This window comes from Heterodontus francisci, chromosome 28 (assembly GCF_036365525.1).
Source record: "Heterodontus francisci isolate sHetFra1 chromosome 28, sHetFra1.hap1, whole genome shotgun sequence".
Taxonomy (NCBI): domain Eukaryota; kingdom Metazoa; phylum Chordata; class Chondrichthyes; order Heterodontiformes; family Heterodontidae; genus Heterodontus; species Heterodontus francisci.
The window spans coordinates 5,084,636-5,104,491 of NC_090398.1; the positions used below are offsets into that span (position 1 = coordinate 5,084,636).

The window sequence follows — 19,856 nt, forward strand, 5'->3', positions numbered from 1 at the left end:
ACCCCTTGTTCTACGGACCTCTTCCACCTCCCACAGCAGTCCAAATGAAATGAGTCTGGTGCTCAACACCCACCTTCAAATACAGGCTTATTCCAAAAGTCTTTCCTCCTCTGCAGCAAATGTTGAAAGTTTTTTGCAGTTTCTCCTCAGCTCTCCCTCTCCAGCAGCACCTCCAGCAACTGACTGCAGCACTGTCAGCTGCACCTCATTGAGGCACTCAGTATTCCCAATCACAAAGGAGCCAATCGCAGAGCATTTTTCTCCAAATTTTTTTTTCTAACCCCAGTGCTGGACCAATCCTGGGAGTGTTTGATCGGGACAGTACAGAGGGAGCTTTACTCTGTATCTAACCCCCGTACTGTACCTGTCCTGGGAGTGTTTGATGGGGACAGTACAGAGGGAGCTTTACTCTGTATCTAACCCCCGTACTGTACCTGTCCTGGGAGTGTTTGATGGAGACAGTACAGAGGGAGCTTTACTCTGTATCTAACCCCCGTACTGTACCTGTCCTGGGAGTGTTTGATGGGGACAGTACAGAGGGAGCTTTACTCTGTATCTAACCCCCGTACTGTACCTGTCCTGGGAGTGTTTGATGGGGACAGTACAGAGGGAGCTTTACTCTGTATCTAACCCCCGTACTGTACCTGTCCTGCAAGTGTTTGATGGGGACAGTACAGAGGGAGCTTTACTCTGTATCTAACCCCCGTACTGTACCTGTCCTGGGAGTGTTTGATGGGGACAGTACAGAGGGAGCTTTACTCTGTATCTAACCCCCGTACTGTACCTGTCCTGGGAGTGTTTGATGGGGACAGTACAGAGGGAGCTTTACTCTGTATCTAACCCCCGTACTGTACCTGTCCTGCAAGTGTTTGATGGGGACAGTACAGAGGGAGCTTTACTCTGTATCTAACCCCCGTACTGTACCTGTCCTGCAAGTGTTTGATGGGGACAGTGTAGAGGGAGCTTTACTCTGTATCTAACCCCCGTACTGTACCTGTCCTGGGAGTGTTTGATGGGGACAGTGTAGAGGGAGCTTTACTCTGTATCTAACCCCCGTACTGTACCTGTCCTGCAAGTGTTTGATGGGGACAGTACAGAGGGAGCTTTACTCTGTATCTAACCCCCGTACTGTACCTGTCCTGGGAGTGTTTGATGGGGACAGTGTAGAGGGAGCTTTACTCTGTATCTAACCCCCGTACTGTACCTGTCCTGGGAGTGTTTGATGGGGACAGTACAGAGGGAGCTTTACTCTGTATCTAACCCCCGTACTGTACCTGTCCTGGGAGTGTTTGATGGGGACAGTGTAGAGGGAGCTTTACTCTGTATCTAACCCCCGTTTTTTTTTTTTTCCAGTTTTTTTTTTCTAACCCCATTTTTTTTTTTCACAAGGTGACCTTTATACCCCAGGCCCCTTTTATATTTTTCACATCGAGGGGGCCTTTATCCCTCAGGCCCCCTTTATGTACATATTTACAGTTTTAAAATAACTTTATTAAAACAGATAAATAAACAAAAAACTCAAATTAAAATGCCATTCTCGGCGTCGACGATGCACTCCAGTCCCTGCGGTGCCCACCGGTCGCGGAAGGCCTCAAGCGTACCGGCGGACACCGCATGCTCCTTTTCCAGGGACACCCGGGCGCGAACGTAACCGCGGAAGAGGGGCAGGCAATCGTGGAGGACGGAACCCCCGACGGCCCGCAACCTGGACCTGTGAATTGCCACCTTGGCCAGGCCCAGGAGCAGACCGACGAGGAGATCCTCCTCCCGGCCCAAGCCCCTCCGCACCGGGTGCCCAAAGATCAGGAGCGTGGGACTGAAGTGCAGCCAGAATTTGAGGAGCAGCCCCTTCAGATACTCAAATAGGGGCTGCAACCTCGCACACTCCATATAAATGTGGAACACGGACTCGTCCAGGCCGCAGAAAGTACAGGTGGCCTGGGAGTCCGTGAACCTACTTAAAAGCCTATTGCACGGGACTGCTCTGTGCAGCACCCTCCACCCCAGGTCCCCGATGTAAAGGGGGAAGACTCCCGCGTAGAGAGACCTCCATCGGGGTTTCCCCTCGCCGCCAGATGGCAACGCGGACCGCCAGGGCGTGTCCGGCCGGCTGACGAGGGCGAGGAAGTGGAGAGTGTGCAGGAGCAGCCCGTACAGGAAACCCCTCCGCGCCGATTGGAATGGCACGGAGGGCATTTCCGAGAGGCGGCTCGGGTTGTGCGGGACCGGCTCCCGAGGAGGGTTTCGGGGCCTGGGTCCGATGAGCAGTTCCGGCCGAGCGGGGGTCAGCTCGGCCGGGATCGCTCCGCACTCCCGAGCCCCCTCGCCACCCGCAGTGAGGGGCGTCCCGGGGGTTTCGGCTACTCCTCCGCCCGCCGGACCGTCCCCGGAGTCGGCCGCCCGGACAGCCGAGGCGCTCTCCTCCGCCGGCGGGGGAGCGCCCTGACTGGAGGCGACCATGTTCCAGACTCGGAAAAGATCCCGGTAAAAGACAGGCAACTCCCTCAGAGAGGCGCGGCTAACGGACTCCACCGGGAGCTGCGTGTCGTCTTGAAGGCAGTGACACTGGCGGAAAAAATACGTCGCCAGCGCACACCATCTGGGAGGACGCTCGACGTACAGGTATCTCTGCAGGGTCCGAAGGCGGAGAGTCGCAGCCTGGGTGCGGACGCACACCAGCGACTGACCGCCCTCCTCGATCGGGAGACTCAGGACCGCGGCAGAGACCCAGTGTTTCCTCTTGCCCCAGAAGAAATCGACGAGTTTCTTCTGGATCTTGGTGGCAAATACAAGGGGCCGGGGCCAAAGTGACCAACCGGTACCACAGCATGGAGGCCACCAGTTGGTTTATGACCAACGCTCGGCCCCTGTAGGAAAGCACTCGGAGCAGTCCTGTCCAGCGCCCCAGCCGAGCGGTGACTTTCGCCTCCAACTCCTGCCAGTTTGCCGGCCAGGCTTCCTCAGCGGGGCTAAGGTGGACTCCCAGATAGAGGAGGTGCGTGGTGCTCCACGCAAAAGGTGTCATCTCCTCCGGCAGGGAGTCCACCCGCCACTGACCAACCAGGAGTCCGGAACATTTCTCCCAATTGATCCTCGCGGAGGACGCGGCAGAAAAGGTCTGCTGGCAGTCGCGCATCCTCCGCAAGTCAACGGGATCTGTGATTGCGAGGAGCACGTCGTCGGCGTAAGCCGAGAGGACGACCCGCATGGCCGGCTCGCGCAGAGCCAATCCCGTCAACCTCCTGCGAAGCAGGCACAGGAAGGGCTCCACGCAGATGGTATACAATTGGCCGGACATGGGGCACCCCTGACGCACTCCTCTCCCAAATCGAAGGGGCGCCGTCAAGGACCCGTTAACTTTGACTAGACACTCTGCGGCGGCGTATAAAAGTCGGACCCGGGCCACGAAATGCGGCCCGAGTCCGAAAGCGCGCAGAGTCCCGAAAAGGTAATCGTGATCCACCCTGTCGAACGCCTTCTCCTGATCGAGGGAGAGAAAGGCGACCGACTGACCAGTCCTCTGGGAAAGATGGATCAGGTCCCGGACCAGGTGAATGTTGTCCTGGATGGACCGGCCCGGGACCGTGTAGGACTGGTCGGGGTGGATCATGTGGGCCAGCACGGAGCCCAGGCGGGTAGACATAGCCCGGGCAAAGATCTTATAATCCGTGCTGAGGAGGGAGACCGGACGCCAGTTTTTAAGCAGGCGGAGATCGCCCCTCTTCGGCAGCAGGACGATGACCGCCCTGCGCCACGAGAAGGGCATCTCCCCGGTCGCCAGGCTTTCCCCCAGGACCCGCGCGTAATCGTCCCCCAGGACGTCCCAGAACGCCCTGAGGAACTCCACGGTCAACCCATCCAGCCCTGGGGATTTGCCCCTCGAGAGCTGGTGGAGGGCGCCAGTCAGCTCCGCCAACGTGAGCGGAGCCTCCAATCCTTCGGCGCCCTCCGGGCTGACCTGCGGCAGGTCCTCCCACAAAACTCTGCGCGCATCCTCACTGGACGGATCCGGAGAGAACAACGCACTGTAATACGTCCGGACCAGGAGGCCCATTCCCTCCGGATCCATGATGGAGGATCCGTCGTCGGCCAGCAGCTCGACGAGCTGCTTCCGGACCCCCCGCCATTTTTCCAGCGAGTAGAAGAAGGGTGAGGCGCGGTCCAAATCTTCCAGGATCTGGATCCGCGACCTCACGTACGCGCCTCGGGACCCTATGAGCTGCAGGTTCCTCAGCGCGCCCTTCTTCTCTTTGTACGCCTGCCACAGGGCCGGGTCCGCGACGGCATGACCGAGGCGGGATTCCAAGTCGAGCACCTCCCTCTCAAGGCACCCGATCTCGGCTTCCCGCCTCTTGGTCGACCCCTTCGCGTACTCCTGACAGAAGACGCGGATGTGAGTCTTGCCCACATCCCACCATAGCCTCAAGGAGGGGAAGCCCCCCTGCTTCCTTCTCCAGTCGGCCCAGAATCGACAGAACGAGTCCCGAAATCGCACGTCTTCCAGCAGCCGGTTGTTAAAGTGCCAGTACGCGGACCCCGCCCGCGTGCGGAGCGGAGTGAACTCCGCCCACACCAGGCGGAGGTCCGAGCACGGCACCAGCCGCATGGAGGCCGCCGAAACGCGGGAGACGTACGCCTGCGAAATGTAGAGGCGGTCGATTCGCGACCCCCCTCCTCCAGACCTCCACGTGAAGGCGCTGGAGTCGGGATGGAGATTCCGCCAGACGTCCACCAAGTTAAGGGAGCTGATCAGTCCCCTCAACTTCTCCACCGGCGCTTGGCCGCGCTGGGGACCGGAGCGATCCCCCACCTCGAGGGTGCAGTTAAAATCCCCCCCGAGGATGATGCACTCGCCGCTATCGATGGAGCTCAAGAGAGCGGACACTTCTTCAAAGAAGCGCGCTTGCAAAGCGCCGGGCCTGGGCGCGTACACATTCACAAAGTGGAGCGGCACGCTACCCAGGCGAACGGCGAGGTGGAGCAAGCGGCCCGGCACTAGCTCCTTGACCCCCAAGATCTCCGGCTGAAAAGTCGGGGCCAACAAGATAGCCACCCCACTAGAAATAGGGGTGAGGTGACTCATGTAGACCCCACCCTGCCACTCCAGGAGCCAGGTGGCTTCGTCTCCCGGAACGGTGTGGGTTTCCTGCAGAAAGCTCACCGCGTATCTCCCTTCCCTAAGGACTGAGAGATTGTGAAATCTGCGGTGAGCCCCTCTGCTGCCGTTGATGTTGAGGCTGGCTATGGTTATCTTCATGTCAAAGGTACTTAAAACCCGTCACCAACAGCTCACTGTGAGGAGGGAGTGGAAGTGCACCTGGCCCTCCACTCCCCCAGCAACCCATTGAGGAACACATTAAAACGGCGCCTCTCAACCAGTTTCACGTCCGCGCGCTTGCCCGCTATCTTAAGGGCGGCACGGACGGACTGGATGATCAGCGCCAGATTCGACCAACGGTCGAGGGCCAGCTGAACTTTATTGCGGCAACCCCTGCAAGCCGCGAGGAAATCCCGGAGTTCCGCCGTGGGGATGAGAGGAGATTCGGTGGGAGGCACGAGGGACTCCACCACCTCACTGGCGATGGAATCAAGATCATCCTCCGTGCCCCGCACCGAATCCCCATCCTCCTCCGGGTCGTCACCGCCAGCGGCCAACACATCCACCACACACTGTGGGGCGGACGTCCCGGCCGCGCCAGCTGGTCCCGCCTCCGTCACGATCCCACCCCCAGGATCGATGGCGGAGGAGTCCTCTCTGGGTTCTATTGTGAAACTGGAGCCTGTAGGCACCAGCGGTTCAGGACCCCCCTCCACCTCCGTCCCCAGGGCAATGAGTGGTCCTGGGGAGACAGAAGTTCCCGACTCCGGGAAACCAGCCGGAGCCGAGATTGGAGGCGGAGGGAGGAGGCCATCTCCCGCTCCGCCAGCACCCACAGGCCCAGCAGGTGGGGCAGCATTCTCAGTTATGACTGGGTCGGGTGTCTCCTGGTTGGTGGTGGACTCCGGCTGGGAGGCCCGACCCTCTGGGGCCTCGCCCTCCCCTTCATTCAGGACACCCGACCCAGTAGCAGTGGCAGAATGGGCGGCTTCCCCAGGCTCCCCCACCACAAGCAGGGCCCTACTTACTCCTTCAGGAGGGGCCTCAAGTACCGGGGCCTTCCCCTCCCCTCCATCCTGAGGAATAGAGTGCTCCTGCCCGGACTTTGCAGCCTTGGTGGTGGCGGTAGGGGAAACCTGGGGACCCGAAACAGGAGACGGCTCCCCTCCAACAGATGGGCCCTGCGCCTCAGGGCCCCTTGTTACCTCTGTGGAGGGGTGCCTTCTCCTCTTTTTCCCAGTTGTGTGCGGAGGCTCAGAGACCTCCATATCATCAGAGGCCTCCACCTCCACACTCTCCTTTTTTTTATTCACCCTGGGCCTGAGCCCAGCCCTGGGGCAAGTTGACTTCCCGAGATCGGGCCTTGGGCTGAGCTCAGGCTCGGGTAGTGTCACGATATCCAGGGGACGCGCCTCTCGATGTTTATTTCTCCTCCGCGCCTTCCTTCCACTTGGACGGTCACCCCCCTCCCTGCCGGAGGCCGTGAAAACCACAGCCTCCGGTACCGACTGAATGGTATCTGGTGGTGGTGTAGGGGGGGTGGGAGGAGGTGCAGCGTCGCCACCCTGGGCCGCCGAGTTGGAGTTGGCAGCCGGGAGGTTGGGGCAGTTTTACGAACATGCCCCACCCCCTTACAGACATGGCACCGCACCCCGTCCAAGGTCCAGAAGACGCGGTAGGCCGTCCCCTGGAATTCTACATTGAAGTGGCCCTCTGTCACCTCCTCCCGCGCCAGCTGCATGAATAACTGGCGGCGGAAGGAGTACACGTGTCGGAGGCTGTTCTCCCGAAGACCGAGCGGGACTGGGGTGAGCCCCGTCTTTACTTCCCCTAGATGGTGCAGGTGGGGAAGGAGGAGCTCACCAGGAATGAAGGGCGGGACATTGGATAGAATGAGCCTTTGCGCAGTGGCCTCCAGGGGGTCCACTGGCAGAAAGGTCCCGCCCACGGTGAACCCCTGGCTCAGAGCCAGGGACACCGCCCGCTCGGTCTTCAGGAAAAACACTGCCTTCCCGTACATTTTAGAGGCTGCAACAATGGCCGAAGGGCCGACAACCTCGGCCATTGCTTTCACGCATGCCTCGATAGTCATGTTCGGGTGGACGTAGCTCTTGACCCCATGCTTCGATGTTAATAAAGCAAACGGTGACGGGGCAACAGGTGCAGCTGCAGCAGCCGCAGCAGCATATGAACGGGAAGGCCCCGCCACCGGCGAAGAGGGGCTTGCCATGGGGTCGCAGAGCTACGCCCACCCCCAAGAAACAAAGCACACGACAGTTTTCTTAAACACAAACAATATGATGGGGGAGGGGGGGATGGGAATAGAGGAGGATAGGGCTGAAAAGGACAAGGAGAGGAGAGGATAGGTGGCCGAGTGATGGAAGAGAGAGAACAGCTGCAAGGATGTTACACTTCAATTGGTGGTTGGAGCACCTTCCTGCAGAGTCTACAGTTCAATCTTCCAGTTCGGGGAGGGCTCTTTGCCCGGGTCGGTTAGAGCCGCCCGGTTCTCTCCCTTTTCTGTTGTTTTATAAGGATTTTCTTCAGCCGGGCAGCTCCAGCCGTCCCGAGCCACACAGTTGGGGGTGGGGAGGGAGCCCCTTTTGTGCAGGATGGCAGATAAACACAAGAGCTAGTACAGGGGCTCCCTATAGAATTTGGCAGCCCCATCCCTGGATCTTCCGGTGCCTCCTCCCTCCCCCAACAGTCCAAACAACCAACAGTTCTCTGGTGCTCCAACACCCACCTCTCCAAAATGACTTGCAGGTCTTCTTAATCGTTGAAAAAGTGCAACAGTTCCTCAGTAAATGCAGCTGTCTCCACTCTATAGTCACCTCTTTGCAGTTGTTCCACTCTCCTCTCTCCAGTTGCTGCAACACAGGTGCAGCTGCTCCCCCTGATTACTGGCAGGAAGTGCTCCAAATTGACCAGCCAATCCCAGTACTGTACCTGTCCTGGGAGTGTTTGATGGGGACAGTGTAGAGGGAGCTTTACTCTGTATCTAACCCCCGTACTGTACCTGTCCTGGGAGTGTTTGATGGGACAGTGTAGAGGGAGCTTTACTCTGTATCTAACCCCCGTACTGTACCTGTCCTGGGAGTGTTTGATGGGACAGTGCGGAGGGAGCTTAACTCTCGGTCTGGTCTCTGATCACTATCTCTGCCTCTTTAGGAATGTTTTGCTGTTTTCTGTGGAGGACCAATAGAGACCAGAAAACTTCTGCAATACAAGTTTGATTACATCTTCTATACAGGTGAGAGGGATGATAAAGACAGGAGACATGGAGGGTGCGTCCAGACCGGAGACAGGGAGGGTACGTCTAGACCGGAGACAGGGAGGTTGCGTCTAGACCAAAGACAGGGAGGGTGAGTCTAGACAGAAGACAGGGAGGGTACGTATAGACAGGAGATAGGATGTATGCGTCTAGGCAGGAGAAAGGGAGGGTGCGTCTAGACAGAAGACAGGGTGGATGCGTCCAGACAGGAGATGGGGAGGGTGAGTCTAGACAGCAGACAGGAGGGTACGTACAGACAAGAGACAGGGAGGGTACGTATATACTGCAGACAGGGTGTATGCGTCCAGACAGGAGACGGGGCGTGTGCGTCTAGACAGGAGACACGGTCTGGGAATCTATTCTCAGGAATGGAGCGTCACGAGGTGTGGGAGCGTCTGGAAAGTGGTTACAGAGGGAGAGTCTAGAATTTTAATGGACACTGACCTCCCTGCTGTACAACCCACACTGACCCCCTGTTGTACAACCCACAGTGACACCCTGTTGTACAACACACACTGACCCCCTGTTGTACAACCCACAGTGACACCCTGTTGTACAACCCACACTGACCCCCTGTTGTACAACCCACACTGACCCCCTGTTGTGCAAACCACAGTGACACCCTGTTGCACAACACACACTGACCCCCTGTTGTAACACACACACTGACCCCCTGTTGTACAACCCACACTGACCCCCTGTTGGACAACACACACTGACCCCCTGTTGTACAACCCACAGTGACACCCTGTTGTACAACACACACTGACCCCCTGTTGTACAACCCACATTGACCCCCTGCTTTACAACACACACTGACCCCCTGCTGTACAACACACACTGACCCCCTGCTGTACAACAAACACTGACCCCCTGTTGTACAACACACACTGACCCCCTGCTGTAACACCCACACTGACCCCCTGTTGTACAACACACACTGACCCCCTGTTGTACAACCCACATTGACCCCCTGCTTTACAACACACACTGACCCCCTGTTGTACAACACACACTGACCCCCTGTTGTACCACCCACACTGACCCCCTGTTGTACAACACACACTGACCCCCTGCTGTACAACACACACTGACCCCCTGTTGTAACACCCACACTGACCCCCTGTTGTACAACACACACTGACCCCCTGTTGTAACACCCGCACTGACCCCCTGTTGTACAACACACACTGACCCCCTGTTGTAACACCCGCACTGACCCCCTGTTGTACAACACACACTGACCCCCTGTTGTAACACCCGCACTGACCCCCTGTTGTACAACACACACTGACCCCCTGTTGTAACACCCACACTGACCCCCTGTTGTACAACACACACTGACCCCCTGTTGTACATCCCACAGTGACACCCTGTTGTACAACACACACTGACCCCCTGTTGTACAACCCACAGTGACACCCTGTTGTAACACACACACTGACCCCCTGTTGTAACACCCGCACTGACCCCCTGTTGTACAACACACACTGACCCCCAGTTGTACAACCCACAGTTACACCCTGTTGTACAACACACACTGACCCCCTGTTGTAACACCCACACTGACCCCCTGTTGTACAACACACACTGACCCCCTGTTGTAACACCCGCACTGACCCCCTGTTGTACAACACACACTGACCCCCAGTTGTACAACCCACAGTTACACCCTGTTGTACAACACACACTGACCCCCTGTTGTAACACCCACACTGACCCCCTGTTGTACAACACACACTGAACCCCTGTTGTAACACACACACTGACCCCCTGCTGTACCACCCACACTGACCCCTTGCTGTACAACACACACTGACCCCCTGTTGTGCAACACACACTGACCCCCTGTTGTACAACACACACTGACACCTTGCTGTACAACACACACTGACCCCCTGTTGTACAACACACACTGACCCCTTGCTGTACCACCCACACTGACCCCTTGCTGTACAACACACACTGACCCCCTGTTGTGCAACACACACTGACCCCCTGCTGTACAACACACACTGACCCCTTGCTGTACCACCCACACTGACCCCTTGCTGTACAACACACACTGACCCCCTGTTGTGCAACACACACTGACCCCCTGTTGTACAACACACACTGACCCCTTGCTGTACCACCCACACTGACCCCTTGCTGTACAACCCACACTGACCCCATGTTGTACAACACACACTGACCCCCTGTTGTAACACACACACTGACCCCCTGCTGTACAACGCACACTGACCCCCTGTTGTACCACCCACACTGACCCCCTGTTGTACAACCCACACTGACCCCCTGTTGTACAACATACACTGACCCCCTGCTGTACCACCCACACTGACCCCCTGTTGTAACACACACACTGACCCCCTGCTGTACAACGCACACTGACCCCCTGTTGTACAACATACACTGACCCCCTGTTGTACCACCCACACTGACCCCCTGTTGTACAACACACACTGACCCCCTGCTGTACAACCCACACTGACCCCCTGTTGTACAACATACACTGACCCCTTGCTGTACAGCACACACTGACCCCCTGTTGTACAACATACACTGACCCCCTGTTGTACCACCCACACTGACCCCCTGTTGTACAACACACACTGACCCCCTGCTGTACAACCCACACTGACCCCCTGTTGTACAACACACACTGACCCCTTGCTGTACCACCCACACTGACCCCCTGTTGTGCAACATGCACTGACCCCCTGTTGTACAACACACACTGACGCCCTGTTGTGCAACACACACTGACCCCCTGCTGTACAACCCACACTGACCCCCTGTTGTGCAACATGCACTGACCCCCTGTTGTACAACACACACTGACCCCTTGTTGAAACACCCACACTGACCCCCTGTTGTAAAACACACACTGACCCCCTGTTGAAACACCCACACTGACCCCCTGCTGTAAAACACACACTGACCCCCTGCTGTACAAACCACACTGACCCCCTGTTGTCCAACAGACACTGACCCCTTGCTGTAACACCCACACTGACCCCCTGTTGTACAACCCACACTGACCCCCTGTTGTCCAACAGACACTGATCCCTTGCTGTAACACCCACACTAACCCCCTGTTGTACAAACCACACTGATCCTCTGCTGTACCACCCACACTGACCCCCTGTTGTACAACCCACACTGACCCCCTGTTGTACAAACCACACTGACTCCCTGCTGTACAACCCACACTGACCCCCTGTTGTCCAACCCACACTGACCCCCTGTTGTACAACACACACTGACCCCCTGCTGTACCACCCACACTGACCCCCTGTTGGACAACACACACTGACCCCCTGCTGTAAAACACACACTGACCCCCTGTTGTACAACCCACACTGACCCCCTGTTGTACAAACCACACTGACTCCCTGCTGTACAACCCACACTGACCCCCTGTTGTCCAACCCACACTGACCCCCTGTTGTACAACACACACTGACCCCCTGCTGTACCACCCACACTGACCCCCTGTTGGACAACCCACACTGACCCCCTGTTGGACAACACACACTGACCCCCTGCTGTAAAACACACACTGACCCCCTGTTGTACCACCCACACTGACCCCCTGTTGTACAACACACACTGACCCCCTGTTGTACCACCCACACTGACCCCCTGCTGTAACACCCACACTGACCCCCTGTTGTACAACATACACTGACCCCTTGCTGTAACACCCACACTGACCCCCTGCCGTACAACCCACACTGACCCCCTGCTGTAAAACACACACTGACCCCCTGTTGTACAACACACACTGACCCCTTGTTGAAACACCCACACTGACCCACTGCTGTAAAACCCACACTGACCCCCTGTTGTACAACACACACTGACGCCCTGTTGTACAACACACACTGACCCCTTGTTGAAACACCCACACTGACCCCCTGTTGTACAACACACACTGACCCCATGTTGTACCACCCACACTGACCCCCTGCTGTAAAACTCACACTGACCCCCTGTTGTGCAACCCACACTGACCCCCTGTTGTCCAACAGACACTGACCCCTTGCTGTAACACCCACACTAACCCCCTGTTGTACAAACCACACTGATCCTCTGCTGTACCACCCACACTGACCCCCTGTTGTACAACACACACTGACCCCTTGCTGTAACACCCACACTAACCCCCTGTTGTACAAACCACACTGACCCCCTGCTGTAAAACACACACTGACCCCCTGTTGTACAAACCACACTGACCCCCTGCTGTACAACACACACTGACCCCCTGTTGTCCAACAGACACTGACCCCTTGCTGTAACACCCACACTAACCCCCTGTTGTACAAACCACACGGATCCTCTGCTGTACAAACCACACTGATCCTCTGCTGTACCACCCACACTGACCCCCTGTTGTACAACACACACTGACCCCTTGCTGTAACACCCACACTAACCCCCTGTTGTTCAAACCACACTGATCCTCTGCTGTACCACCCACACTGACCCCCTGTTGTACAACACACACTGACCCCTTGCTGTAACACCCACACTAACCCCCTGTTGTACAAACCACACTGACCCCCTGCTGTAAAACACACACTGACCCACTGTTGTACAAACCACACTGACCCCCTGCTGTACAACACACACTGACCCCCTGTTGTCCAACAGACACTGACCCCTTGCTGTAACACCCACACTGACCCCCTGTTGTACAACACACACTGACCCCTTGCTGTAACACCCACACTAACCCCCTGTTGTACAAACCACACTGATCCTCTGCTGTACCACCCACACTGACCCCCTGCTGTAACACCCACACTGACCCCCTGTTGTACAACACACACTGACCCCTTGCTGTAACACCCACACTGACCCCCTGCCGTACAACCCACACTGACCCCCTGCTGTAAAACACACACTGACCCCCTGTTGTACAACACACACTGACCCCTTGTTGAAACACCCACACTGACCCACTGCTGTAAAACCCACACTGACCCCCTGTTGTACAACACACACTGACGCCCTGTTGTACAACACACACTGACCCCTTGTTGAAACACCCACACTGACCCCCTGTTGTACAACACACACTGACCCCATGTTGTACCACCCACACTGACCCCCTGCTGTAAAACTCACACTGACCCCCTGTTGTGCAACCCACACTGACCCCCTGTTGTCCAACAGACACTGACCCCTTGCTGTAACACCCACACTAACCCCCTGTTGTACAAACCACACTGATCCTCTGCTGTACCACCCACACTGACCCCCTGTTGTACAACACACACTGACCCCTTGCTGTAACACCCACACTAACCCCCTGTTGTACAAACCACACTGACCCCCTGCTGTACAACACACACTGACCCCCTGTTGTCCAACAGACACTGACCCCTTGCTGTAACACCCACACTGACCCCCTGTTGTACAACACACACTGACCCCTTGCTGTAACACCCACACTAACCCCCTGTTGTACAAACCACACTGATCCTCTGCTGTACCACCCACACTGACCCCCTGTTGTACAACCCACACTGACCCCCTGTTGTACAAACCACACTGACCCCCTGCTGTACAACCCACACTGACCCCCTGTTTACAACCCACACTGACCCCCTGCTGTAAAACTCACACTGACCCCCTGTTGTGCAACCCACACTGACCCCCTGCTGTAAAACACACACTGACCCCCTGTTGTACAAACCACACTGACCCCCTGCTGTAAAACTCACACTGACCCCCTGTTGTACAAACCACACTGACCCCCTGCTGTACAACCCACACTGACCCCCTGTTTACAACCCACACTGACCCCCTGCTGTAAAACTCACACTGACCCCCTGTTGTGCAACACACACTGACCCCCTGTTGTGCAACCCACACTGACCCCCTGCTGTAAAACACACACTGACCCCCTGTTGTACAAACCACACTGACCCCCTGCTGTACAACACACACTGACCCCCTGTTGTCCAACAGACACTGACCCCTTGCTGTAACACCCACACTAACCCCCTGTTGTACAAACCACACTGATCCTCTGCTGTACCACCCACACTGACCCCCTGTTGTACAACCCACACTGACCCCCTGCTGTACAACACACACTGACCCCCTGTTGTCCAACAGACACTGACCCCTTGCTGCAACACCCACACTAACCCCCTGTTGTACAAACCACCCTGATCCTCTGTTGTACAAACCACACTGACCCCCTGCTGTAAAACACACACTGACCCTCTGTTGTACAACCCACACTGACCCCCTGCTGTACAACACACACTGACCCCCTGCTGTACCACCCACACTGACCCCTTGCTGTTGCACCCACACTGACCCCCTGTTGTACAACACACACTGACCCCTTGCTGTAACACCCACACTGACCCCCTGCTGTACAACCCACACTGACCCCCTGTTGTACAAACCACACTGACCCCTTGCTGTAACACCCACACTAACCCCCTGTTGTACAAACCACACTGATCCTCTGCTGTACCACCCACACTGACCCCCTGTTGTACAACACACACTGACCCCTTGCTGTAACACCCACACTAACCCCCTGTTGTACAAACCACACTGATCCTCTGCTGTACCACCCACACTGACCCCCTGTTGTACAACCCACACTGACCCCCTGTTGTACCACCCACACTGACCCCCTGTTGCACAACACACACTGACGCCCTGTTGTACAACACACACTGACCCCCCTGTTGTACAAACCACACTGACCCCCTGCTGTACAACACACACTGACCCCTTGCTGCAACACCCACACTGACCCCCTGTTGTACAACCCACACTGACCCCCTGTTGTACAAACCACACTGACCCCCTGCTGTACAACACACACTGACCCCTTGCTGCAACACCCACACTGACCCCCTGTTGTACAAACCACACTGACCCCCTGTTGTACCACCCACACTGACCCCCTGCTGTACAACCCACACTGACCCCCTGTTGTACAAACCACACTGACCCCCTGCTGTACAACACACACTGACCCCTTGCTGCAACACCCACACTGACTCCCTGTTGTACAAACCACACTGACCCCCTGTTGTACCACCCACACTGACCCCCTGTTGTACAAACCACACTGACCCCCTGCTGTACAACCCACACTGACCCCCTGTTGTACAAACCACACTGACCCCCTGCTGTACAACACACACTGACCCCTTGCTGCAACACCCACACTGACCCCCTGTTGTACAAACCACACTGACCCTCTGTTGTACAAACCACACTGACCCCCTGCTGTACAACACACACTGACCCCCTGCTGTACCACCCACACTGACCCCTTGCTGTTGCACCCACACTGACCCCCTGTTGTACAACACACACTGACCCCCTGTTGTACAACCCACACTGACCCCCTGTTGTACAAACCACACTGACCCCCTGCTGTACAACACACACTGACCCCCTGCTGTACCACCCACACTGACCCCTTGCTGTTGCACCCACACTGACCCCCTGTTGTACAACCCACACTGACCCCCTGCTGTACAACACACACTGACCCCCTGTTGTCCAACAGACACTGACCCCTTGCTGTAACACCCACACTGACCCCCTGTTGTCCAACAGACACTGACCCCTTGCTGTAACACCCACACTGACCCCCTGTTGTACAACACACACTGACCCCCTGTTGTCCAACAGACACTGACCCCTTGCTGTAACACCCACACTAACCCCCTGTTGTACAAACCACACTGATCCTCTGCTGTACCACCCACACTGACCCCCTGTTGTACAACCCACACTGACCCCCTGTTGTACAACCCACACTGACCCCTTGCTGCAACACCCACACTAACCCCCTGTTGTACAACCCACACTGACCCCCTGTTGTACAAACCACACTGACCCCCTGCTGTACAACACACACTGACCCCTTGCTGCAACACCCACACTAACCCCCTGTTGTACAAACCACACTGACCCCCTGTTGTACCACCCACACTGACCCCCTGCTGTAAAACACACACTGACCCTCTGTTGTACAACCCACACTGACCCCCTGCTGTACAACACACACTGACCCCCTGCTGTACCACCCACACTGACCCCTTGCTGTTGCACCCACACTGACCCCCTGTTGTACAACACACACTGACCCCCTGTTGTACCACCCACACTGACCCCTTGCTGTAACACCCACACTGACCCCTTGCTGCAACACCCACACTGACCCCCTGTTGTACAACACACACTGACCCCCTGCTGTAACACCCACACTGACCCCCTGTTGTACCACCCACACTGACCCCTTGCTGCAACACCCACACTGACCCCCTGCTGTAACACCCACACTGACCCCCTGTTGTACAACACACACTGACCCCCTGCTGTAACACCCACACTGACCCCCTGTTGTACAACACACACTGACCCCTTGCTGTAACACCCACACTAACCCCCTGTTGTACAACACACACTGACCCCTTGCTGTAACACCCACACTAACCCCCTGTTGTACAACGCACACTGACCCCCTGTTGTACCACCCACACTGATCCCTTGCTGCAACACCCACACTGACCCCCTGCTGTAACACCCACACTGACCCCCTGTTGTACAACACACACTGACCCCCTGCTGTAACACCCACACTGACCCCCTGTTGTACAACACACACTGACCCCCTGTTGTACCACCCACACTGACCCCTTGCTGTAACACCCACACTGACCCCTTGCTGCAACACCCACACTGACCCCCTGTTGTACAACACACACTGACCCCCTGCTGTAACACCCACACTGACCCCCTGTTGTACCACCCACACTGACCCCTTGCTGCAACACCCACACTGACCCCCTGCTGTAACACCCACACTGACCCCCTGTTGTACAACACACACTGACCCCCTGCTGTAACACCCACACTGACCCCCTGTTGTACAACCCACACTGACCCCTTGCTGCAACACCCACACTGACCCCCTGCTGTAACACCCACACTGACCCCCTGTTGTACAACACTCACTGACCCCCTGTTGTACCACCCACACTGACCCCTTGCTGTAACACCCACACTGACCCCCTGCCGTACAACCCACACTGACCCCCTGTTGTACAACACACACTGACCCCCTGTTGTCCAACAGACACTGACCCCTTGCTGTAACACCCACACTAACCCCCTGTTGTACAAACCACACTGATCCTCTGCTGTACCACCCACACTGACCCCCTGTTGTACAACCCACACTGACCCCCTGTTGTACCACCCACACTGACCCCCTGTTGCACAACACACACTGACGCCCTGTTGTACAACACACACTGACCCCCCTGTTGTACAAACCACACTGACCCCCTGCTGTACAACACACACTGACCCCTTGCTGCAACACCCACACTGACCCCCTGTTGTACAACCCACACTGACCCCCTGTTGTACAAACCACACTGACACCCTGCTGTACAACCCACACTGACCCCCTGTTGTACAACACACACCAACCCCCTGTTGTACAACCCACACCGACCCCCTGTTGTACAAACCACACTGACCCCCTGTTGTACAACCCACACTGACCCCCTGCTGTACAACCCACACTGACCCCTTGCTGTAACACCCACACTGACCCCTTGCTGTAACACCCACACTGACCCCCTGTTGTACAACACACACTGACCCCCTGCTGTAACACCCACACTGACCCCCTGTTGTACCACCCACACTGACCCCTTGCTGTAACACCCACACTGACCCCCTGTTGTACCACCCACACTGACCCCCTGCCGTACAACCCACACTGACCCCCTGCTGTACAACACACACTGACCCCTTGCTGTAACACCCACACTGACCCCCTGTTGTACAACACACACTGACCCCCTGCTGTAACACCCACACTGACCCCCTGTTGTACAACACACACTGACCCCTTGCTGTAACACCCACACTAACCCCCTGTTGTACAACGCACACTGACCCCCTGTTGTACCACCCACACTGATCCCTTGCTGCAACACCCACACTGACCCCCTGCTGTAACACCCACACTGACCCCCTGTTGTACAACACACACTGACCCCTTGCTGTAACACCCACACTAACCCCCTGTTGTACAACACACACTGACCCCCTGTTGTACCACCTACACTGACCCCCTGTTGTACAACACACACTGACCCCCTGTTGTACCACCCACACTGACCCCCTGCTGTAACACCCACACTGACCCCCTGTTGTACAACACACACTGACCCCCTGTTGTACCACCCACACTGACCCCCTGCTGTAACACCCACACTGACCCCCTGTTGTACAACACACACTGACCCCCTGTTGTACCACCCACACTGACCCCCTGCTGTAACACCCACACTGACCCCCTGTTGTACAACACACACTGACCCCCTGTTGTACCACCCACACTGACCCCCTGTTGTACAACACACACTGACCCCCTGTTGTACCACCCACACTGACCCCCTGCTGTAACACCCACACTGACCCCCTGTTGTACAACACACACTGACCCCCTGTTGTACCACCCACACTGACCCCCTGCTGTAACACCCACACTGACCCCCTGTTGTACCACCCACACTGACCCCCTGTTGTACAACACACACTGACCCCCTGTTGTACCACCCACACTGACCCCCTGCTGTAACACCCACACTGACCCCCTGTTGTACAACACACACTGACCCCCTGTTGTACCACCCACACTGACCCCCTGCTGTAACACCCACACTGACCCCCTGTTGTACAACACACACTGACCCCCTGTTGTACCACCCACACTGACCCCCTGTTGTACAACACTCACTGACCCCCTGTTGTACCACCCACACTGACCCCTTGCTGTAACACCCACACTGACCCCCTGCCGTACAACCCACACTGACCCCCTGCCGTACAACCCACACTGACCCCCTGCTGTACAACACACACTGACCCCTTGCTGTAACACCCACACTGACCCCCTGTTGTACAACACACACTGACCCCTTGCTGTAACACCCATACTCACCCCCTGTTGTACAAACCACACTGACCCCCTGTTGTACAACACACACTGACCCCCTGCTGTAAAACCCACACTGACCCCCTGTTGTACAACACACACTGACCCCTTGCTGTAACACCCACACTCACCCCCTGTTGTACAAACCACACTGACCCCCTGTTGTACAACACACACTGACCCCCTGCTGTACCACCCACACTGACCCCCTGCCGTACAACCCACACTGACCCCCTGCTGTACAACACACACTGACCCCTTGCTGTAACACCCACACTGACCCCCTGTTGTACAACACACACTGACCCCTTGCTGTAACACCCACACTGACCCCCTGTTGTACAAACCACACTGACCCCCTGTTGTACAACACACACTGACCCCCTGCTGTACCACCCACACTGACCCCCTGTTGTGCAACCCACACTGACCCCCTGTTGTACCACCCACACTGACCCCCTGTTGTGCAA

The 19,856-nt window shown here is 56.7% G+C and overlaps 1 protein-coding gene across 1 annotated transcript in view; it reads left to right on the forward strand.

The window, feature by feature from the left end:
* The window catches only part of LOC137385197 (aldehyde dehydrogenase family 3 member B1-like), a 195,388-nt gene that overhangs the window by 39,822 nt on the left and 135,710 nt on the right, over positions 1-19,856 (forward strand). Inside the window, exon 5 of the mRNA XM_068060185.1 lies at positions 8,270-8,351. Coding sequence (XP_067916286.1) covers positions 8,270-8,351 — 82 coding nt within the window. The remainder of the gene's footprint in view (positions 1-8,269; positions 8,352-19,856) is intronic.